This window comes from Mobula hypostoma, chromosome 4 (genome assembly GCF_963921235.1).
Source record: "Mobula hypostoma chromosome 4, sMobHyp1.1, whole genome shotgun sequence".
NCBI lineage: Eukaryota > Metazoa > Chordata > Chondrichthyes > Myliobatiformes > Myliobatidae > Mobula > Mobula hypostoma.
In genome coordinates this window covers 72,019,717-72,044,620 of record NC_086100.1, presented here as the reverse complement: position 1 = coordinate 72,044,620, position 24,904 = coordinate 72,019,717, and the positions used below count along the sequence as shown (strand labels likewise).

The 24,904-nt window shown below is 40.2% G+C and overlaps 1 protein-coding gene across 1 annotated transcript; it reads left to right on the top strand.

Annotated features, from left to right (window-relative positions):
- The first annotated feature begins 17,500 nt into the window (after positions 1-17,500).
- On the top strand, positions 17,501-24,334 carry LOC134344827 (uncharacterized). The gene is made up of 4 exons (XM_063044931.1): positions 17,501-17,644; positions 19,127-19,224; positions 19,763-19,933; positions 21,759-24,334. The coding sequence occupies exons 1-4, from the start codon at positions 17,557-17,559 to the stop codon at positions 22,224-22,226; spliced, it is 825 nt and encodes a 274-aa protein (XP_062901001.1). The 5' UTR covers positions 17,501-17,556; the 3' UTR covers positions 22,227-24,334.
- The last annotated feature ends 570 nt before the right edge of the window (positions 24,335-24,904 follow it).

Below are 24,904 nucleotides of genomic sequence, written 5' to 3'. Positions count from 1 at the left end.
TAAATTTATGTTATTGCAAGAAAATTCCTGATGATGTTCCAGCAGTTGTTCTGTTATTTTGAAAATAAATGTATGCTTGTATCACTTTCCATTATTGAAAATGATAACTTAAAGTTTACATAATGTGCCTTTCAAATTGATGCCATGCTTTTATCTCATTGCTAATAAATATGCCTGAAACTATCACACGTACATGTAGCACATGTAAATTGCTTCTCAATATATCCTTGCAAGAGTATTATAGATAAAGTTTAATTGGACAGCAGCTAGTGAAATTAATGGATTTAGGTGTTGAATAATATGATAAAAATCATTAAAGGTTTTTTTCAGGTTCAATGTACATTAATCAACATAAGATAGTGGCAACATAAACACAATCATTTCACCTTCTAAACGCACAGATCATTTCACCATGATATTCAGGAAATGAATTTTATCAAATCTAATAGACAGACAGATAACTTCACTAATAGATAAATAATTCATTATAGAGCTATAAAAGGGCTCCTTCAGAGGAAAGTGTATATGCAAAAAAAACACACACACACACACAGGCAATCCAGGCGAAACGTAATATTTGATTTAAGTGTGCAATTCCCATGGAGCTCAGCAATCCTTGATGTAATGTTCCAGTCAAGTTGAGCGGCATTCAAAAGGCAGTGCTGGGCTCAGTGGTGTACATGAAACACTATAAAACTGCTCTCTCTATGTGCTGATGGCATGGGTTTTCCATGCATCTTCCCCAATCTATTCAGCTCTGAGGGTTTAATCCGTGATTAAAATTTATCAGGTTTGAGCCACTGTAGCGAATGGAGTGATTGATGATTTCTGGTATTTGCTTGCCATTTGCAGCATGTACATCCAGGGTCAAGGCCTCAGAAAATCCACCCTGTAGTGCAGCAGTTTGTGTAATGCTATTACAGTGCGGGTGACCCAGGTTCGGTTCCCGCTGCGGTCTGTAAGGAATTTATATGTTCTCCCCGTGACCACGAGGGTTTACTTTGGGTGCTCACACATCCCAAAGATGTACGGGTTAGTAGGTTAATTGGTCACATTGGTTTAATTGGTCAGCATTGGCTCGATGAGCTAGAATGGCCTGTTACCATGCCATATCTCAAAATTTAAAAAATTCCCCATAGGAAGGATGCAAAAGTAATGATTTTGGGTGCCTTTTGTACCTGTGGTGAGCAAACTGATTTCTGTTGCATATTTTCCACTATCACTGATCTGAATGTTATCAAATGTCAGTGAACTGTTAACATAGAACGTAGAACATAGACATCTACAGGTCATTACAGGTCCTCCAGCCCACAATGTTGTGCCGACCATGTAACCTACTCCAGAAACAGCCTAGAATTTCCCTACTACATAGCTCTCGATTTTTCTAAGCTCCATGTACCTACCTAAGAGTCTCTTAAAAGACCCAATTGATCTGCCTCTACCACCATCACCGGCAGTCCACGCACCCACCACTCTCTGTGTGAAAAATCTACCCTTGACATCTCCTCTGTACCTACTTACAAGCAGCTTAAAACTATGCCCCCTTATGTTAGCCATTTCAGCCCTGTGAAAAAGCCTCTGACTATCCACACGTTCTATGCCCCTCATCATCTTATACACCTCTATCAGGTCACCTCTGATCCTCTGATCCTCTGATCCAAGAGAAAAGGCCAAGTTCACTCAACCTATTTTCATAAGACATGCTCTCCAATCCAGACAACATCCTTGAAAATCTCTTCTGCACTCTTTCAGAATATGTGGATACTATTATCCACATCCTTCCTGTAGTGATGTGACCAGAATTGAACACGGTACTCCAAGTGGGGTCTGACCAAGGTCTTATATAACTGTAACATTACGTCATGGCTACTGAACTCAATATCATTGTTGATGGATGACAACACATCAGACATCTTCTTAACAACACTGTCAACCTGTGCAGCAGCTATGGACACAGACCCCAAGATCTTTCTGATACCCCACACTACCAAGAGTCTTACCATTAATATTATATTCTGCCTTCAAATTTGACCTTCCAAAATGAACAACTTCCCACTTATCTGGGTTGAATTCCATCTGCCACTTCTCAGCCCAGTTCTGCATCCTATTGGATTCCCGTTGTAATCACTGACACCCCTCCAGACTATCCACAACAGCCCTAACTCTTGTGTCATCTGCAAACTTACTAACCCACCCTTCTACTTCTTCATCCAGGGCATTTATAAAAATCACAAAGAGAAGGTGTCCCAGAACAGATCCCTGTGGAACACCACTGATCACCGATCTCCATGCAGAATACGAATCATCTACAACCACCCTTTGCCTTCTGTGGGCAAGCTGGTTCTGGATCCACAAAGCACGGTTTCCTTAGATCCCTACCTCCTGTCTTTCTGAATGAGCTTTGCATGGGGAACCTTCTCAAATCGGATTTGATCAGGGACCTCAAGGTAAAGGAGCCATTAGGAGGTAGTGACCATAATATGATAAGTTTTAATCTACAATTTGAGAGGGAGAAGGGAAACTCAGAAGTGTTAGTATTACAGTTGAACAAAGGGAACTATGGTGCTATGAAGGAGGAGCTGGCCAAAGTTCAATGGAACAATACCCTAGCAGGGATGGCAGTGGAACAGCAATGGCAAGTGTTTCTGGGAAAAATGCGGAAGGTGCAGGATCAGTTCATCCCAAAGAGGAAGGAAGATCCTAAGGGGAGTAAGGGGAGGCTGTGGCTGACAAGGGAAGTAATGGACAATATAAAAATAAAAGAGAAGAAGTATAACATAGCAAAGATGAGTGGGAAGCTAGAGGATTTGGAAACTTTTAAAGAGCAACAGAGGTAACTAAGAAGGCAATACGTGGAGAAAAAATGAGGTACGAAGGTAAACTAGCCAAGAATACAAAGGAGGGTAGTAAAAGCTTCTTTAGGTATATGAAAAGGAAAAAAATAGTTAAGACCAAAATTGGGCCCCTGAAGACAGAAACGGGTGAATTTATTATGGGAAACAGGGAAATGGCAGACGAGTTGAACAGGTACTTTGGATCTGTCTTCACTAGGGAAGACACAAACAATCTCCCAGATATAATAGTGGCCAAAGGATTTAGGGTAATGGATGAACTGAAGGAAATTTATATTAGGCAGGAAATGGTGTTGGATAGACTGTTGGGTCTGAAGGCTGATAAGTCCCCGGAACCTGATGGTCTGCATCCCAGGGTACTTAAGGAGGTGGCTTAGAAATCATGGACGCATTGGTAATCATTTTCTAATGTTCTATAGATTCAGGATCAGTTCCTGTGGATTGGAGGGTGGATAATGTTGTCCCTCTCTTCAAGAAGGGAGGAAGAAAGAAAACAGGGAATTATAGACCGGTTAGCCTGACGTCGGTGGTGGGAAAGATGCTAAAGTCAATTATAAAAGATGAAATTACAACACATTTGGATAGCAGTAACAGGATCGGTCCAAGTCAGCATGGATTTACGAAGGGAAAATCATGCTTGACTAATCTTCTGGAATTTTTTGAGGAAGTATCTATGAAAATGGACAAGGGAGAGCCAGTGGATGTAGTGTACCTGGACTTTCAGAAAGGCTTTGATAAAGTCCCACGTAGGAGATTAGTGGGCAAAATTAGGGCACATGGTATTTAGAGTGGAGTACTGATATGGATTGAAAATTGGCTGGCTGACAGAAAACAAAGACTAGCGATTAATGGATCCCTTTCAGAATGGCAGGCGGTGACCAGTGGGCTACCACAGGGTTCAGTGCTGGGACCGCAGCTGTTTACAATATATATTAATGACTTAGATGAGATAATTAAAAGTAACATTAGCAAATTTGCCGATGACACAAAGCTGGGTGGCAGTGTGAAATGTGAGGAAGATGTTAAGAGAATGCAGGGTGACTTGGACAGGCTGGGTGAGTGTGCAGATGCATGGCAGATGCAGTTTAATGTGGATAAATGTGAGGTTATCCACTTTGGTGGTAAGAACAGGAAGGCAGATTATTATCTAAATGGAGTCAAGTTAGGAAAAGAGGAAGTGCAACGAGATCTAGGTGTTCTTGTACATCAGTCACTGAAAGCAAGCATGCAAGTACAGCAGGCAGTGAAGAAAGCTGATGGCATGCTGGCCTTCATAACAAGGGGAATTGAGTATAAGAGCAAAGAGGTCCTTCTGCAGCTGTACAGGGCCCTGGTGAGACCACACCTGGAGTACTGTGTGCAGTTTTGGTCTCCAATTTTGAGGAAGGACATTCTTGCTATTGAGGGAGTGCAGCATAGGTTCACAAGGTTAATTCCCGGGATGGCGGGACTGTCATATGTTGAAATATTGGAGCGACTGGGCTTGTATACTCTGGAATTTAGAAGACTGAGAGGGGATCTTATTGAAACATATAAGATTATTAAGGGATTGGACACGCTGGAGGCAGGAAGCATGTTCCCGCTGATGGGTGAGTCCAGAACCAGAGGCCACAGTTTAAGAATTAGGGGTAGGCCATTTAAAACGGAATTGAGGAAAAACTTTTTCACCCAGAGAGTGGTGGATATATGGAATGCTCTGCCCCAGAAGGCTGTGGAGGCCAAGTCTCTGGATGCTTTCAAGAAAGAGATGGATAGAGCTCTTAAAGATAGCGGAATCAAAGGTTATGGGGATAAGGCAGGAACTGGATACTGATTGTGGATGATCAGCCATGACCACAGTGAATGCCGGTGCTGGCTGGAAGGGCAAAATGGCCTATTCCAGCACCTATTGTCTATTGTCTCTAAATGGCTTATTGAAATCATATCCACTACATCCACTGCTCCATCTTCATCAATGTGTTTTATTCCATGAGGCTCATAAGGCACGACCTTCTCTTGACAAAATCATGCTGACTTTCCCTAATCAGATGATGTCACTCCAAATGTTCATAAATCCTGCCTCCCTGGATCTTCTCCAACAACTTGCCCACAAATGAAGTAAGACTCACTGGTCTGTAATTTGCTGGGTTAGCCTTACTCCCTTTCTTGAACAAGGGAGCAACATGTGCAACCCTCCCATCCTCTTGTACTTCTCTCATCCTTATTGATGATGCAAAGATCATCGCCAGAGGCTCAGCAACTGTTTTTGTTCCATTGTACTCTGTCTTCCTACACATAGGGTGTGTATTCTCTGGAACTATTGAGTTGTTGCTTGACTATACTGCAGTAATAAAATGCAAAGAGTTCAGCTGCATTGTTATCTTTGTTACGGGCATTTATATAGAACAGGTTCTGCTGTCCCACTGCAAATTAAACTGTATTGAATGAGGCCAGTGACACTGCACCACAAGCATTAAACAGCTGGATTACTGAAAAAAGGAACAAAATATCCCAGCGTTGAATTGTTCCTCAAAATCTGGTATTTAAATTATGAATTTTCATTATCTTGTGATCTTGAAGTATGATCAGAATCAGATTTACTATCACTGGCATATGTCATGAAATTTGTTAACTTAGTGGCTCCAGTACAATGCAATACATGATAATATAGAAAAAAGTAAATCAATTTCAGTAAGTATATATGTATTTTAAATAGTTAAATTAAAAATAGTGCAAAAACAGAAATAATAAAATTCTGAGGTTGTGTTCATGGGTACTGGTATATGTTTCTTTATGTGTTTCAGGTAACTGATTTGCACTTTTGGTGCTTAAAAGTATGTCTGTCTTTTTGTAATAATAAAAACAAATTCTCAGTGTCACAGAAATATAAACTTCACCCAAGTATTCTGAATTCCTGAACTGGTTGGAAATTTGATGTAGCAGATTCAATTTGAAAAGGGCCTGTTTATGGTCTATCCCTTCTGTAATCTATATCTGGTTTAATTGTTAGGTATAAAAGAAAACAACAAATAAATAAAAATTAAGAAGTTGCTGTGGATGATATTTAATTTAGACCTATTCAGTTAGGTGTGTTGGGTTCTGAAACATATTTACTGGTATTTAGCATCTGAAACAGACTTCTGTCAGAACTCACTGCTGTCCCAAATATCTATTTGTAGTGTAAGTGGATTAGGGAGCAGATCTGACAAAAATGCCTTTAGTTTGCCAATTTCCAAAGTCACTGATTTATTGTTTATATACAGTGAAGAGAATTAATGCATATGCTCCCTGTAAAATACCTAAAGCACTTTGCAAACACTTGAATTTAACCCTAACATTATAAAACAGACACCAATTGTCAAGAATTACAGTGTAAATACTATGCAAAATTATAGTCAAGTTTCCTTGTTCTACTGTGTCTAAAATAACGTAATGAGAATTAAGATCAAGATAATAAATTACTGTGTATTAATGATACCCAGGCTGCCTTTAAGTTTTACATTTTGTTTGCATGAACTATAACTTAAACACTTCTAAAACTTAATCCTATGTGTTGAAGTAAAACCTATTTATCCTGTGCTGTAGGAAAATATGTGTAATAGTGACGCCGTCTCAAGAAATGCAAATCACAAAGGCGGATTTACTTTGGCTTGACCCATTTCTTGACCATTTCATCATTAATGACTGATGTGTATTGTTTTTTAATCTACTTTTGCTCTGAGTTCATTGGTAGCATTTTGTTTTTTTTGTATTGTGTCATTACTTACAACTCTGCTAAATATAGTTAATAAAGCAACTTGTTCTTGTAAATAAAGCATCTGATGACGAATCGAAATTAATTACCAATGCAGAAAGATTTTCTTTTAGTAAGAGTTTGTAACTTTAAGTGTCCAGAACAGATAAAAATATCAACTGAAAGTTATAGTCTTTGATTTTTCTGTATTTTGCCATGTTGAAATATGATAAACTAAAAGCTAATGCTTACTTAGTTATGTATAATCTTGTCTAACTTTCAAAGGGGAAATTATTGCTGCTTTGAGCTTTAAACAAATACAAAAGGACTCTGTAATTACTACTGTATCAATATTAAAATCAGGTTCATTATCAATGTCTTATGTGATGTATAATTTATTGTTTTGCACAGCAGTGGAGTATAAAAACATGGAATTACTATAAATTACAAAATAAGCAGAAAGTGCAAAAAATGAATAATGTAGTGTTCATAGACTGTTCAGAAATATGATGGAGAGGAAAATTCTGAATCGTGAGAGTTAAATGAGTTGAGAGTTAATGAGAGTTCAAAATGTAATGATGCTTGTGGTAAGAGCTTCACATAATGTCAACTTATATCAGATATACAGCCCCCACTACATGGACACTGTCTACACTTCTCAGAGACAACATAACCAAAGATAGATGTGGAGGACAAGTCCTTGAGTTTATTTAAAGTAGAGGTTGATAGTTTCTTGATTAGAAAGGGCATCAAAGGTTATGGGGAGAAGGCAGAGGAATGCGGTTGAGAGGTTGAGAGGGATAATAAATCAGTCATGGTGGAAAGATGGAACAGATTTGATGGGCTGAATGGCCTGATTCTGCTCCTATGTCTCATGGTTTTATGGATTTTTAATACCTACGACACATGTGCAATTAATTGTCTTTTCAGTTAGGTATAAGCTTACTCAGTGCAACATTTTGAAACCTGGAAAAGTTTATTTTAAATTGTTAAATTGTTCTGTGCTTCAAGCTTCAATCCCCACAGTACTTCAGTCGTTAATGCCTTTCCTTCTTTCTGATGTTCACAGCAACATCATGAACTAAAGTGGTGAAGGCTTCCTTGGATAAAAGACCATTGGCTTGGAAAATCGACAATCCAGCTCTCGTGGTTACCAATGCTGGAGTGGAGTAGGTAACTGTGGGGTAACTGGCTCATGAGGAGACCAGGCCCAGTATCTAATACACTGCTGCAGATGTTCTGCTACTCCAAGTTTGTCATTAACGTATCCACTTTTCTTTTAGTCTATTCCCAATCTTCCACTGCCAGGCTGGCTCTACAATGTTGGCATGAGCCAGGATTGTGTGGAATAGCAGCCTGTCTGATGTAAGCTAGCAACATTCACAGTATAGATTGACAGCCAGCGAATTATCATTCTAGACATACTATCAACCAAAGCTGACACTCAAATTCAATGTTTGTGTCATAGAATCATAGAGCACTACAGTACCTCAGTTCATCTAGTATATGCCAAACTGCTTTTCTGTCCAGTCCCATCTAATTGCAACTGACCATAACACACCACACCCCTCTCATCCAGATATCTATCCAAATTTCTTGCTTGCTGCAATTGAACCCCTATGCACCTCTTTCACTGGCAACTCTTTTTACTTTCGCACCACCATCTGAGTGAAAAAGTTCCTCCTCAGGTTTCCCTTAAGTATTTCACCTTTCACCCTGAACCTATGACCTATAGTTCTAGTCGCGCCCAACCTCAGGAGAGAATACCCACATATATTTACCCTATCCATACCACTTTAAGATCTCTACTCATCCTCATATGCTCCAGGGAATAAAGTCCTAATCTTTTCAAATTTCCCAACATCTCAGGTCCTGAAGTCTGAGCAACATCCTTGTAAATTTTCTCTGCGCTCGTTCAAGATTATTGACATCTTTCCATCTTTCCATCAAACGGCGGGAGGACAAGATGGCAGCGCGACGCAGCTCTCCGGTGAAATGATATTGTTTGTGTTAAATAGGGGCAGTGGACAATTCTGATTTGTTGAAGACAGACATGAGAAGCAGAGGAACATCTGGAGAAATTTCTGAAGTGTCTGGTTCGCCGCTGATGTTACTGTGCGATCGAGAATCTCTGAAGGGTAGGCCCCAAAATCCCTGGCTTTGCCTGCTGCTGGCGACCGAGGCTGAGGTTGAAACGTTCAGATAGAAATGGCGCTCGGTACTCGGTGTCGGAGGGCTGATCAGAGCTCGAAGTTTTCAGATGACTCAGAGTTGGACCGTGGTCGGGCATGGCAGGGAGAGTTTTCTTCCTTCTCCCGTCTGCGTGAGATGTGGGACTTCTGAGAAACTTTGAACTTTTTTTTTACTGTGCCATGGACTGTTCTTCATCAAGTTATGCTGTTGTTGCACTGCTGTAACTATATGTTATAATTATGTGGTTTTGTTAGTTTTTCAGTCTTGGTCTGTCCTGTGTTTTTGTGATATCACACCGGAGGAATATTGTATAATTTCTTAATGCATGCATTACTAAATGACAATAAAAGAGGACTATGGGTCCTCATAATCTAATCTTTCCTGTAAGTAGATAAGCAGAAACGCGCATGAGACTCCAAATTTGGCCACACCAATGTCTTATGCAGTTCAACATAACATCCCAACTTCTGTACACAATTCCTTGACCTATGGATACCAATGTACCAAAAGCTCTATTTCTGACCTTATCTACCTGTGATGCCACTTTAAAGCAATAAGGGATCTGTAGTGTCAAATCTCTTTGTTCTACTGCACACCTCACTGCCTTGCCTTTCACTGTGTAAGTCCTACTTTGGTTTGCCCTGCCATAGAGCAAAACCTCACACTTGTCTGCAATAAATTCTATCTGTCATTTTTTAGCCCATTTTTCCAGTAGGTCCAGATCACACTGCAAGCTTTGATAGTCTTGATTGCTTTCACTGTGCCCCAGTCTTGGTGTCATCCACAAATTTGCTGATCCAGTTTGTTAATATAGGTGATAGACAACAACAGACCCAACGTTGATCCCTGTGGCTCACCACTAGTAACAGGCCTCCATTCAAAGAGACAACTATCTACTACCACTCTGCATTCTCCCGCTAAGACAATGCTGAATCCAATTTCCTACCTCATCCTGAATGCAAAGCGACTTAACATTCTGGACCAACCTCCTATGTGGCACTTTGTCAAAGGCCCAGCCAGCCCATGCAGACAATGTCCATTGCCCTTTCTTTGTCAACTTTCTTCATCTTCATCTCAAAAACTCTGTAAGATTGTTCATACATGACCTACAACCCACAAAAACACGTTGACTATCTCTAATCAGGCTCTTTCTATCCAAATACTATCTATTGTGTAATTCCAATAATTTACCCACCACTGACATCAGGCTCATCAGCCTATAATTTCCTGGATTATTCTTAGAGCTTTTCTTAAGCAATGAAACAACAATAGCTATCCTCTGGTCCTCTGGCATCCTCCATGGAAGACATCCCCACAATCTGAGCAGACCAGATGTTGACAAGGAAGCATTGAACACCTGACTCAGATTTGGAGACCTTGTCCCAGAAGCTTTTGCCATTCCAACACATTACAGGATCCTGCAGCAGTTTAACTCAATCTGATTACTTACACATGTGTTGTTAGGGTGTATTCTGGAGTTATGGTATATACCAAATATTAATTTCAACAGTAGCCAGTCTTCAGATTTGAATGCGAATTGCACAGTGAATTTAACATGCCGCTCAGAACAATGTTCATCCTGGAGCTCCAGACTGGGTTTGTGTCAGTACCTCCAGTTGAACTTTGTCTTTTGGTGTGTTTTCCCCCAGCCATCAGTCTGTGGTTTTGTATTGCCATGTGCTCTTGTTTGTTTTCATGCCCCATGTGCTCCTGTCCTCACTCCTGCTCTACTCCGGCCCCTGTATTACTGAATACTCTGCCTCTCACCTGTTTCTCATTATTACCTGTTTTGTTGCCACTTCTGTCTCATTGTGCTCCACCTATTATCTGCTTCTCTGTTTATTGCTCAGTGTATTTTAGTCCTGTGTTTTCACCTGTTTTTTGCCAGAGTGTGGCAGTGAATTTTCCTGAGCCTTTCCAGCATTTGTATCTGTACTCTGTATGTCTGGATATTGACTCTACCTGTTTCCTGATTCTGGTTTTTGGATTTCTCTGGATGTTTTGATCTCTGCCTGAACTTTGACGATGACTTTGTTTGCACCTTGGGATGTGTTACTCAATTAATATCACTGTGTGCACAGTATTGGGTCTGTGATTGGATCCCTGCTCCAGCACCCTGACAGTTTGATTGTAAACCAGGAAACACCCTTTCAACTGAGATGTCTGCATGTGCATGAATGCAGCTAGAGAGACAGAGTTCTCAGGGGAATTAATGTTCATTTTGGGTGTATGGAGTGTTGGTGTGAAGTTCCAGGTGTTTGAAGTTTGTGTATTTCAAAGGAAACACTGCAGATACATTGTAACTATAGAATGGTCCTGCTCTTATCTTTAGCATATAAAAATGTCATGTAATATTGGATCAGGCAGGTCTCTTCTTCCAAGAGTGTCTCACGTATGATGGCTGCTTATTTGGCTGAATGAAGGGTTCTCTATGCACAGCTTCAGTGTCTCTCCGGTGACTTTGATCACAGTCACAAAAGGCACAATTGGGTGGCAAACATCATTCACCAAAATCTTGCTTTAAAATACAAACTCATAAAAGACACCATACCTTATTATAAATACAAGGCTGATCCACTTTTAGAGGCAGGGTCTTACAAATTATATTACAGCCAATCCATTATTACAGATAGAATAATAACTGTCCCCATATGATATTGCAGGATAAATAACCAAGAACAACTAACTTAATAGCTATGGCCATTCCAAACACATATAACATACAACAATCAAACACTTGACTTCTCGTCAACTTGGCGCCTGCGTACAACACTCCTTCAGTCAACATCTCCTGGATAGATCATGAATCCATATATTTCACTTCTTTCAGGTCTCTTACTTTTGCTTTTCATCTTGGATGTGATTCTGGAACTGTTGGAGCCTGTGATTTACTATTTGGAAATTGTTTGTCTGTTCCAGCACTCTACAGTCTCTGAGAAGATTCTGGGAGGCAGAGGCTGTGTGCATGAACCTCATGGCGGGTAGGCGGCACGCCAATGTTCAGCTCAGCTTCACTGACTAAAGCTTCCATTATTCACTGATTAAACTGATGAGGGAGATCAAAGAATGAGGTGAGTGTGGAGGGCGAGTGTCAGCTACCTGTCTTTTGATCGCTCTGCCACGGAGGGGGAAAGGTCTGCCGCTGGGTCCGGAGAGCGTTGGCTAGGTTTTCTGTGGACTTGCATTACAGACTGTTTTCAGTCTTATGTTTTTTATATTCTGTGTTTTTCACCTGATCTTCCTTTTTTTTTGCGCGGGGAAGGGGATTTGGGGTTGATGTGCCTGTTCTGTTTTTTTTTGTGCATGGAGTGGGGTTTGAGGGTTGATGACCCTGCTGCCTGCCTTTTCTTGGTTTCATGGCTACGCAGAGACAAAGAATTTCAAGTTGTATAATTTGATCATGAATGAACCTTTGAAACTCTGAAGTGAAAAGCAGCAGAAATATTCTGAATTAAAATAGGACATTGAAACATGATAGAAAATGAACAGGGTATACATTGCCTCAATAGTAATATCTACTAATTGGTATTATCCCAAAGTCACTTCACAATAGCATTAAACAATTAGGCCTACACACCAATATCTAAGTAAATCTTCAGACAGCCACAATACTAAGAACCACTGGAATAGTCCAAAACTTCCTTGCATTTGAGAAAGGAATGTGCTTGGCAATACCCTTACCTCAGGTTCTACCACAGCCTGAGCTGTGAAAAAGATATAGCAATAATAATAATAGGGTTTAATTATTATTCATTAATTATTATAGTTAATAATACTTTTGGCAAGTACTGAAGAACTGTGCTAATCAATTGGCTAGAGTGTTTATGGACACCTTTAACTCTGCATTTTGGAAGTCTGAGGTACCTAACTGCTTCAAGCAGGCTTCAATCATACCAGTGCCCAAGAGAACGTGGTCACCTGCCTCAGCAATTATCATCCAATTGCACTTACATTCACTAGGATGAATTTCTTTTGAGAGGTTGATCATGAAGCATATCAACTCCTACCTCAGAAGCAACCTGGATCCATTCTAATTTGCCTACTGTCACAACAGTCAATATCGTTAGCCATTTCATTGGCTTTTCACTCAGCTCTGGAACACCTGTACAATGAAGCTGCATACATCTGGATACTTGACTGCAGCTCAGCTCAACACTATCATTCTCTCAAAACATCACCAAGCTCTGAGATGTGAGCCTTGGTACCTCCCTGTACAACTGGATTGTCACGTTCCTCACTGGCAGACCACAGTCAGTTCAGATTGGCAACAACATGTCCTCCACAATCTCCATCAGCACAGGTGCATCACAAGGCTGTGTGCTCAGCTCCCTCCCCCCCATGCTCTACTCACTTTATACTTCTGATGTGTGTCTAAGTATAGCTACAATGCTGTATTTAAGTTTGCTGATGTAACCTCTGCTGTTGGCAAAATCAAAGGTTGTGATGAATAGCATATGTGGAGGGAGACTGAAACCTAGTTGACTGGTGATCAAAACAACAACCTCACACTCATCATCAGCAAAACCAAAGAGCAACTCCAGGAATAAGAAGCCAGAGGCCCATGAGCCAGTTCTCATTCTGACACATGATATCACCACAGCTTCAGGTCTACCAGGTTCAGGAACCCTATAACCATCAGGCTCTTGAAATGGAGTGGATAAATTCCTTCACCACATCTCTGAAATGACTTGATGAACTATAGACTCACTTTCAAGGACTCCCTCCAACTCAATTTTATTTGCATAGTTTGCCTTCTTTTGCACATTAATTGTTTGTCAATCTTTATGCATGGATTTTAGTAAAATTCCATTGTATTTCATATTTGCTATTGAATGCCTGCAAGAAAATGTATCTCCAAGTAGTAGATAGTAACAAATACAGTGACATGCAATAGTTTGGGCACCCTGGTCAAAATTTTTGTTACTGTGAATAGTTAAGTGAGTAGAAGATGAATTGATCTCCAAAAGTCATAAAGTTAAAGAAGAAACATTCTTTTCAATATTTTAAGAAAGATTAGTACTATTTTTGTTTTGTACAATTTTAGAGTGGAAAAAAAAGGAAAGAAGCACAATGCAAAGGTTTGGGCACCCCAAGAGATTTGAGCTCTCAGATAACTTCTACCAAGTTCTCAGACCTTAATTAGCTTGTTAGGGCTATGGCCTGTTCACAGTCATCGTTAGGAAAGGCCAGGTGATGCAAATTTAAAAGGTTTGTAAATACCCTGACTCCTCAAACCTTGTCCCAATAATCAGCAGCCATGGGCTCCTCTAAGCAGCTGCCTAGCACTCTGAAAATTAAAATAAATGATGCCCACAAAGTAGGAGAAGGCTAGAAGAAGATAACAAAGAGTTTTTAGGTAGCGGTTTCCTCAGTTTGTAATGTAATTAAGAAATGACAGTTAACAGGAATGGTTCAGGTCAAGTTGAGGTCTGGAAGACCAAGAGAACTACTCGTAGGATTGCTAGAAAGATAGTAACAAATATGTGCTTTAATAATAAGTGTACTTTAAACTTCGAATCTAAGCAGCAGAGGGGGGTGTGATTTGGTGATCTGGTTGAAATTTCTCCCTCAATGTTAAATGAAACAAGAGTCTGATAATGAATAATGAAAGGTTCAGCCTGAAACACTGATTGCTTATTCATTTCTATATATGCTACCAGACCTGAGTTTCTCCAGCATTTTGTGTGTCTGTCTGTCCAGGTACCATATCCGATGCAGACTTTGGTGACCATGGTTTTCCATATAGATCTATCCTTTTTTGGATGACTTCCATTTCCTCAATGTGTAACCACTTGGCTATGCTTTTGATCTATATAAGCCGAGGTCTTCCTCTAGGTTTACTTCCCTCAATCTTTCCAGAGAGTATGAGTTTTTCTAGTTCATCTTTCCGCATGATGTGTCCTAGGAATCTGAGTTGTCTTTCTCTTATTGTTGGTATGAGTGATCGAACTGTTTGGGCTCTTCTGAGAACTTCTTCATTTGATGTGTGTGTGGTCCATGATATTTTTAACATTCTCCTGTCGAACCATAATTCAGCTGCGTCTAGTCTCTTTTCCTTTGCTGGAGAAATGGTCCAGCATTCACTTCCGTAAGTCAGGATAGAATAAATGTAGCACTGAAGTATTCTGTTTCTAGTGTACGTGCTCATCTTTCTATCTGTTAAAACGGTCCTTTTTTGGAAAGCTGCTTTCGCCATTGCTATTCTGTATTTGATATCTGTGTCGCACCTGCCATTACTTGTTATTAGACTGCCAAGATATTTGAATTTGTTGACTTGTTTGATGTTTGTATTTCCGATCTTGATCACACATTGTAGGATGTTTGTCTTTCTGGAGATGACCATGCTTTCTGTCTTCTTGGTATTGATTGAGAGGCCTCTGCAATTACTTTCTGCTGCCACTATAGTGAGTAGTTCTTGACGTTTTGTTTCTGAGTCAGCTATTAGTATGATGTCATCAGCATATCTGATGTTATTTATATTATGGCCTCCAATTGTGAATCCTTTGTCTTTGATAATCCTCCAGCATTTTGTGTGTAATGCATAAAAATATTAATATTCTGAACTAGATGGGAATATTATTTTTACTTCTAAGTTACAGGACTTAAGTAATTAAAATGGAGTTAATGCAGTGAAAGATTAGCAAAGCACTGTCGAAACTCAGCACTTAAGATGAACACATCTAGTGTCAAAATCTTTCAGCCTATGAACTGAGAAATGAGAACTCAATTAATTGTAAACAGGCTTCTATTTGTTAGAATGAGCAATGAGAAATTATATGCTTCTAAAGGGATTTCTATAACAATATGAATCTGAACATATTGAATATATAACCTGTCACTATCACAACGCTCTTTGTGGGTGGGACCTTGTACAAGTTGGCAGCTGTAATTCTCACATAAAAACTACAAATGTTTATCACTGACTTTACTGTGCCAAAAGGTATTTGTTTTCTAACAACTTAGAAGGAGGTTATTTGTCCCATTGAGTCTATGGCAGTTATCAGAGAAAACCCATGGATACACATTTCCCCATACATATCATACTTTCTCTCTCACACTCATTAACTCCACTCCAATTCTCTTACCATTCACAGAATGTTGGATAATTTATAGTGACCAATGAACCCATTCACCAACATGCCTTTGTAGGGTAGGGTGAAACTCAAGCATCTTTGGAAAACTTTCCAGGGTGGAAGTAGCATAGGAGATGTCCTTGACAGCATCTGAAATGTGGAAAGGAATTCAGGAGGGATGTGTCTTGCGTATAAGTTTTTATTTTTGCTCTAAATATCAGCACCTACAATCTCTTGTGTCTCCACTTTACTACCAATCTGATTTGAACTGATAATGGGCCAGTATTCACAACTTGTCAGTTTGTGGTAACAGCAAAAAAAAACAAATCTGTCTCCTTTGGCCTTGGGGCACCATCTATTATAAAATCTCATGTATTTGACATTTTGCCTGTTGCTATGGAGCAAAATATTGGCTGCCTATTGAAATCTGTGATTGCAATAGCAGGACAGAGACTGAGTGCTTGGTACTCCATCTGTTGAAGCCCTCTTATAATGCTCCAAGAACACAAATATATTTACCAATTTCAGCTTTATCAAACAGTAATAGGAAAAAGAAAAGAAATTAAAAGGGCCCATTACAGTTAAACCAGTCCAATGTGCACACAAACATTGGAGCTCATTTGGGAGTGGTCAGGGTTGTATCTTTTTACTCACGGTGCTGAATTCTCATTCCCAGCTGCAAGTAGAACTTCCATTCTAGGAATCCTGTGCCTCATGAAGTGCTCCTTGCCATCGGGTCTTCCGTTCAGATAGGATCCTCCAGATGTCTTCCCTGGTGCTCTTCTCTCCACACCTCCCACCAAAAGAGTCCAAACCAGACTACTGTCCTTCAGAAAACGCTTCCACCCAGATCTCTAGAACCTTCTTTCACATCCCACAATCCCAGCTGACTGACACAACATTCCTAAGTAGGACAACATAGCTCCTTATCTTTAGCCAAATTCAAAACACTCTTTCCAGCAGGGCACACTGCTTTTACAGAAAAGTGCTAAAGTGAAGTACCTCACTGTCTAGTGGAAATCTTATCCAGGGCATTACACTAGATTATTTGAGACAGGAAGCTGGAGAAATACTCGGCTGAATGGCTGGAGCTGTATCAACATGTCAGCAATATCAAGAGGCAGAAAAGTTCACATAACCGGCATTCTTAATGTTAGGCATAATATTTATCTCCTCCATTAAAAACCCCTGCATGGTTACCATATTCACAATGCATGGCAGCAAGTCCCCAAAGGGATCTGGAGGTACCTACCTCCTGTTTCATTGCTATGATGCAGAAGGACACGAACAGCAACAACCCTGGGCTGGTTTCCCTTCAGATCCTTCACCTACTCAATATTGTCATTCCTTTAATATCACAGGGTCCTAAAATTACCATTGGCCCATTTTGGGAGCACCTGCAACATCTATTGATGCACATTCTTGGTGTAATTAATGTCAAGCAAAGACGTGCATGTCACCAGTGTAACCCATGGAAGCAGAACTCGTACATAAAATCATAACCCATCCCTGAACAGTGTGAAGAATTGGCTGTAAACATTACCATGTGGAAAGGAAAGTGTTAATGTATTCAGTTTCCTTTCCTGAAGGGGTGTGTCTTACATGCTGCAAATAAGCACGAGCTGATAAAGTGCAGTATCACATGATTGATAGTGGTAGTTGCCTTCTTCCGGGATTATTGGTGAAGGGACTTTCCAGAGAGAGTTCAATTACAGAAAGTTTGAAAATGACCACTGTACCAGAACAGGGAGAGAAACGTTACGACCAAAATGATCAAACTCTAAAATTTGTGCAAGGAAAAGATGATATCACAGGTAAGTATAAATACAACTTTTTTGTATTACTGGAAGTATTTTGGAAGATTGAAACTTGAATTTACTGCTAGATTCAAATCACATATGAAGGTTTAATCTGTAATAAACAGTCATGGATCAAATATGGTAATTTTTGTTTCATGGTGCACTAAGATTTTAGGGTCACTGAACCTCAGGCTTTCAATATCTAAAACCTGTCTAAATACTGTCAGCAGACCTTCATATGTACAAGTGAATGCAAGAGTGAAAGTGCATATAGTGGTAATAAGGGGCAGTATGTGTAGGGATCGAAATACTCTTCCTTTCAAGAATAAGCAGAAGTTCTAAAGAAGCCTCACTACAAACATAAAAATTCCTCAGTGTGACCCTGGAGTTGATTGGTTGGCTCAGGTACTGAAGTGGGAGAAATAGGTTCCAATTCATGGAGCCCTGGACACAGATATGGTGAAAAGTGAACTGTTCCATGGGGACAGCCAATACCTGAATAGGCTGGAACCAGGCATTTAGCAAATCAAACAGTCCATTTACTTGTCTGCATTCTCATCTCTGATATGTTTTAACAATGAATGGTAGAGCTGACAGTTCCCTGGGAAGATCAGAATGAAGAGGCATTTGAACCTAAGAAAGCCAAATACCAAGGGCTAGAAGAGCGGTGCCAGAGGCAGGGGTGAAGGGAACAATGTGAGCCTGTGGAGATGGGGTGTAGAGATTTTGCTGGCCATTCGCTGGGCAGAACATACTCTCTCTCTTTGGAATTATGGGGTCTGTAAAGAAAAGAGCCACCAGGACCATTACAAAGGCTGCTGAACAAACCTCCAGAAAACTTTGGATTAAGAGGTGTGACCAGAGGACCAGTGCCACTGGGACTCAAGCCAGGGCCTGATCAACTCTGGTTGGGTCACCTGTGTGAGAGTCTGATGTCAAAAGACCCGAAACACCCAATGACCCCAGGTTACATCACTGTTGATGTGTCCCAGCATCAAGGAAATGAAGAAAAGTGCTCAGATAATATTTCCATGATGCCTGCAGCATTGTTCTAGACCATTGACATTTAAATCCCTGTCTCTCCAGGACCACTGTGAAGGATATTTCAACCCTATTCAGTAAAGCCTATTTCAGGCATTTCATTCCAATTTACTCACAGCTGTCAGCCAATACAGTATGTGAAACATTTCGATGGATGATGATCAATATTCTGGGAACAGGGTCTCAATTGCATGTTTTCCTTGAGAATATTTATAGTTATTTTCTACAATTGGAAGGTACTACTGAATAGAATAGGAGCATTAGCAGAAACAATATTTAAAAGACCAAATCCATTGTGGCTTTTGCTCCTCATAGCTATTTTCATATTTAGATTTCCAAGAAATATAGCAGTCTGTGGATTCAGTTATTTTTCATTTTCTGGCTGATTTTCGATGCAAATACTCAGCGACTCATCATTTCAATAGGGTAAAATGACTGCATTACTTGTTGTTTCAGGAGACTATGATCCCAATATTTTGCGGGCAGAAATGTCCTGCAAACATGCAGTAGATCCAAACTCACTGACTGCATGGTGTCGGAGCCTTCTGGATCGGGTAAGAAATTGAGATTTGTGAACTTAGAAGTTCCATATAACTGTAAAAATATAAATAGATCTACACTGCAGCTTTATTTTCAATAATTTCTTTGATTTTACATTTTGTCAGGAGAATTTGTTCCAAAGACCTGAGAGAATGTAGAAATCTTTAGTGCCTCCACCAAGGAGTACCTGACCACACTCTATCTGGTAAAAATATTGTGGGTGCAGGTGGCGTTGAGAGTGTAACTTGTAAAAAGTTTACCTTCAACCAACTCAAGTTGGTCATGACTTAGATTCCTTCTCATTTTTCTAAACTCTAGTAAATACAAACATAGTTAATTTAATCTCTCCTCATGAGGAATAAACAATGTGGTGAATCTTCCTTGCACTGGATTGGACATCAGTGTTCAACACTCCTGGGCTCAGACAGTGATTTGAGAGAGAGAACTGGCATTGAAGAGTTGGGTAAAATGAGAAAGTTATTTCTGCCATTCTCATTATCTAGGAAGAAGGCAACTTAAACCATTCAATTTTAATCAAATTTGAAATTACAGGGTCAGTACAAATTCTACTGCCCAGCGTTGAAAGATGATGGACAGGCATGTGGACAGGAATGGCCCTACCATGAAGTTCGCAAGCTGGCAGTACTGACCAGAGAGGAGCAACTGCATTTTGAGGAAACAGTTGCTGTGCTGGCTGCAGCTGAGTACTGTGAATACAAATCAGTAAGTCTGACAATCAAGTGTCTCACAATCTGATCTCACAAATCAGTAAGTCTCAAAGTGTGCATTTCAATGTTTGTCTGCACTGCATTTGCATCATAGAAAATACTTTGTTGTCAGCATATAATATATATTTAATTGAGTTACCTCTTTGATTAGCATGTCCAAATTGACGCAATAGATTCACATATCCATGTCCACATTTTGTGGGTAGAAACTATATATGTGCAATTTAGAATCAGTAAATTTATATGAAGTAACACATTCATTTTGCTTCTATGCTCAATATTCTTAACACAAACTAATTTCTCTATTGTCTTCTAATTACCAAGAATGCATTTTTAAAAATTGTAATCTACCCCTGAGCCCCACAGTTTAGCAGGATATGGTGGAAAGATTTAAGGTGTAACCTAGTAAGCATACAAATGCAAATTCTCAGAAAAGAAGCATATTTCATCAGGAATTGAACAAAGTTTGATCATTTTGTGGAAGTTGATCATTTGAGCACTGCTCTTGAGGTCTATCCACAGACTTTTGATGATGTTTAGATTGGGGGACTGAGAAGGCCATGACAAAACCTGCAGCTTGCACCTCTTGAGGTAGTCCATTGTGGATTTTGAGGTGTGTTTTGGATCATTATCCTGTTGTAGAAGCCATCCTCTTTTCATCTTCAGCTTTTTTACAGACGATGTGATGTTTGCATCCAGAATTTGCTGGTGTATAATTGAATTCATTCTTCCCTCTACCAGTGAAATGTTCCCTGTGCCACTGGCTGCAACACAAGCCTAAAGCATGATCAATCCACCCCCGTGCTTAACAGTTAGAGAGGGCTTCTTTTCATGAAATTCTGCACCCTTTTTTCTCCAAACATACCTCTGCTCATTGCGGCCAAGAAGTTTTATTTTAACTTCATCAGTCCACAGGACTTGCTTCCAAAATGCATCAGGCTTGTTTAGATGTTCCTTTGCAAACTTCTGATGCTGAGTTTTGTGGTGAGGATGCAGGAAAGGTTTTCTTCTGATGATTCTTCCATGAAGGGCATATTTGTGCAGGTGCTGCTGCACAGTAGAACAGTGCATCACCACTCCTGAGTCTGCTAAATCTTCGTGAAGGACTTTTACAGTCAAATGGGCATTTTGATTTGCCTTTCTAGCAATCCTACGATCAGTACTTGTGGAAAGTTTGCTTGGTCTTCCAGACCTCAACTTGACCTCCACCATTCCTGTTAACTGCCATTTCTTAATTGCATTATGAACTGAGGATACAGCCACCTGGAAACGCTTTTCTATCTTCTTATAGCCTTCTGCTTTGTGGGTATCGTTTATTTTAATTTTCAGAGCGCTAGGCAGCTGCTTAGAGGAGCCCATGGCTGCTGATTGTTGGGACAAGGATTGAAGAGTCAGGGTATTCATAAAGCTTTGAAATTCGGATCACCTAGCCTTCACTAATGATGACTGTGAACTAGCCATAGCCCTAACAAGCTAATTAAGGTCTCAGACCTTGGTAAAAGTTATCTGAGAGCTCAAATTTCTTGGGGTGCTCAAACTTTTGCATGGTGCTCCTTTCCATTTTTTCACTCTATTTTTGTTTTGTACAACTTTAATACACTAATCTTGCTTAAAATGTTGAAAAGAATGTTTCATCTTTAACTTTATGACTTTTGGCAATCAGTTCATCTTCTACTCACTTAACTATTCAGAGTAACAGAAATTTTGACCGGGGTGCCCAAACTTTTGCATGCCTCTATATTTAGGTGCATGCATTGAAAGGGTTATCAGTGTGAAGTAATTTATTTCACCAAATGTTGTTTTGCTTATCTTTTATTCAGTGTTCTGGATGTGGAACATATGTTGAACGCACAGACCTGAGTAACTTGAGTGTCCGCTGCACTATCTGTACTGCAGAAAAGGGGAGTGTTTACGAGTTCTGTTGGCAGTGCCTGAAACCATGGAAGGGACGTGGCCCACGTTCTGACAGATGTGATAATGAAGGGTGCACCAATGTGGAACTGGACACACTACGCCTTTGCCCATTAATCAACCTCTTAGATACTGTAGTGAAGAATTGCCCTTCCATTCGAGCCTGCCCCACATGTGGTAAGCTGCTCGAACACAACCTAAAGGGATGTAAAAATATTATCTGTTGCAGGTGCCAAGTTGAATTTTGCTTTGCCTGTCTGGAGCTAACAGAAGTTTGCCAGGCAAAAAAACCAGAATCCTGGTTTGATCTCTGTGCTGGAAGAATTGCACCAAGGCAAACTTCAATTCCGACATGGAATCGAAATCGTTCTCAATAAATACATTGCATAGAAAATATGGCACTACATTCCACCTGTGTATTGATTTCACTCAGTTTTACCTTACTATAACCCCTCCAACCTTTTTTCTCTCTTTAAACTGTTGGACCTTTTGTTTGACACTCAGATCTGAACTTTCATCCTCTGCTCAAATATTAAGCCAAAAATCTTCAGCCCCAGCAGAGACATCACTTCCTTGCCACTGGCTTTAAGCTTCTCCCTAACAGAGTCTAAACTAGATTATTTGCAACATTGCCTGATTTGAGTTGATTTTCAGATCTCATATCTCTATACCACCATTTCGGTCACCTACTTCCACAATTGTAACATGACACATTTCTGCTTCTGCTTATAATCCATGTCTTTGTGACATGTAAGGTTCACTATTATAGTGAATTTATTATAGTCACTATTATTTGGAGAGAAGGAGGATGAGAGGAGACATGATAGAGGTGTACAAGATAATAAAAGGAATAGATAGTGGATAGCCAGCACCTCTTTCCCAGGGCACCACTGCTCAATACAAGAGGACATGGCTTTAAGGTAAGGGGTGGGGAGTTCAAGGGGGAGATTAGAGGAAGGTTTTTTACTCAGAGTGGTTGGTGTGTGGAATGCACTGCCTGAGTCAGTGGTGGAGGCAGATACACTCGTGTAGTTTACGAGACTACTAGACAGGTATATGGAGGAATTTAAGGTGGGGGTTGGTTATATGGGAGGCAGGATTTGAGGGTCGGCACAATGTTGTGGGCTGAAGGGCCTGTAATGTGCTGTACTGCTCTATGTTCTATAGTGAACACTTGATGGCAATCTTCTCTCTGTAGATTTGTACTCAATGAAGTCTCTGATGCTTATGTCCAAATTTCCACCAGCATTATTCCCATCAGCTACATTGCAATTAAGAACCTTTTTAACTTTGAAGCTTTTATCATTTTCAAATCTTTTCAATGGTCTTGTCCTCTTTCTGTAACCTGCTCCTGCCTTACAAACCCCCAAGATATCTGACGTCACTTTAAAATGAACATTGCTGACTTTCATAGCTTCCTCACTGCCAGCTGCCGAGTCATTAAAATCTGTAGTCCATATCATTCTTACAATATGCCAAGCAGAAACAGGGACTACACTTAATTAAATACACTTCTGGCATTATAGTGACTTACAATGTCACATCTGTTCCTATATAAATGAAAATCATTTTCCCTTTTTATCTCATATAGTTGGTTGCACATTAAGATCAGATTCAATGCAAATATTATGGGAAACATTGCAAAGGAAGATGTTGCTTATTTTGTAATTTCTACAGCCAAAAGAATTCACTGTGAATGATATGTTTATAATATGTTTATAATTAATGACATGATGTTTATTCAATAGCATACGAAGCATTGTTTTGATTATTTGATGTTAAATCTTTACATTATTTGAAGAACTTGCATCAACTGTGCATTTTTACTCATCACATGATCCTGCTGAACATTAAGAATTTAAAGTACTGCAGGTCTACCACATCAGCGAGTTTCTCACTGGGGGAGAAAGTGAAGGAGCTGTGCATTGTGTCGCTGCCTGAGTCGAAGGAGATGTGCAGTCTAATAGTGAGTGACTATCTCGGTCACTTTGCTTGTGACTGCAAGACTCTTTTGGCCATTGTTAATATGAAATGCTGCAAGTTCGATTCACTGATTTATTGGTGGAGGGGGTGGGGGGAATGGGAGGGGGCTGCATGGGCTCGTTCACAGCAAGGACTAGGCCTCAAGCCACCATGTTGGCTGTTTACTGCCACCAGGAGAGAGGCTTCAGAGCCAGTACGCTCCACCGGGGGTGGCATGGTGCAGCATCCAGGCTGGAGTCAGTGTCGCCCCCCAGTGTCACTCAGCAGAAGACAAACTCTCTTGTGGTTGACTGCAGATTTCTGCAGCTTTGGCGGCTTGAGTTTCGGCTCTTTTATTGTGTGGCTGTATCTTACTGATACCTTTATGTTCTTGCTATCTTATTTGTGCTATGGGAGCTTTGTGTGTGTGAGACTGTTGGTATTGTGTTTTGTACCTTCACCCCAGAGTAATGTTGCTTTGTTTGGCTGTAATCATGTATGGTTGAATGACAATTAAACTTGAATTGAATTGAATGATTTCTATTTTGAATTTTTATTTAGTTAAATTGAACAGAGTATAATATGGTTACTTTATATTAAAAAAAAAAAATCCCCTCTTGAGATTGACTACCCATCCTACTTTGTTTGCTCAGTGTTCATTATCTGCGGGCCACCAGATTCAAAAACTGCCCAATAGTAACAACAAAAGAAGAGCAACTAGAACTGGAGCTTGAAACGGAATACATCATAAAAACTGATTTAGAGTCCAAATCTACAATCCACATTGACTATATCTTGTTCTGGCTTCATCCACCAAAGTCACTGAGGGAGAGAGATCACTCGAACACGACCTTCCCTCGGGAGCAGCAAGCAAAAGACTGCCACAGGCAGGTACCTTCTGCAGCAGAGGGCGAGAGGCTGGTAGATGGCCCTGAACACTCGCTCGCCTTCTGTACCCACCTCCATGAGTTCAGTCTTACTCGGTGAGATCGACGAGAGATGGAGTCGATCATGGGCCCGTGCCCCATCTCCATGCCACACACTTTGGTCATAGTCTCCCAGAAGCCTCTCAGAGACAGCAAAGTATCAGATC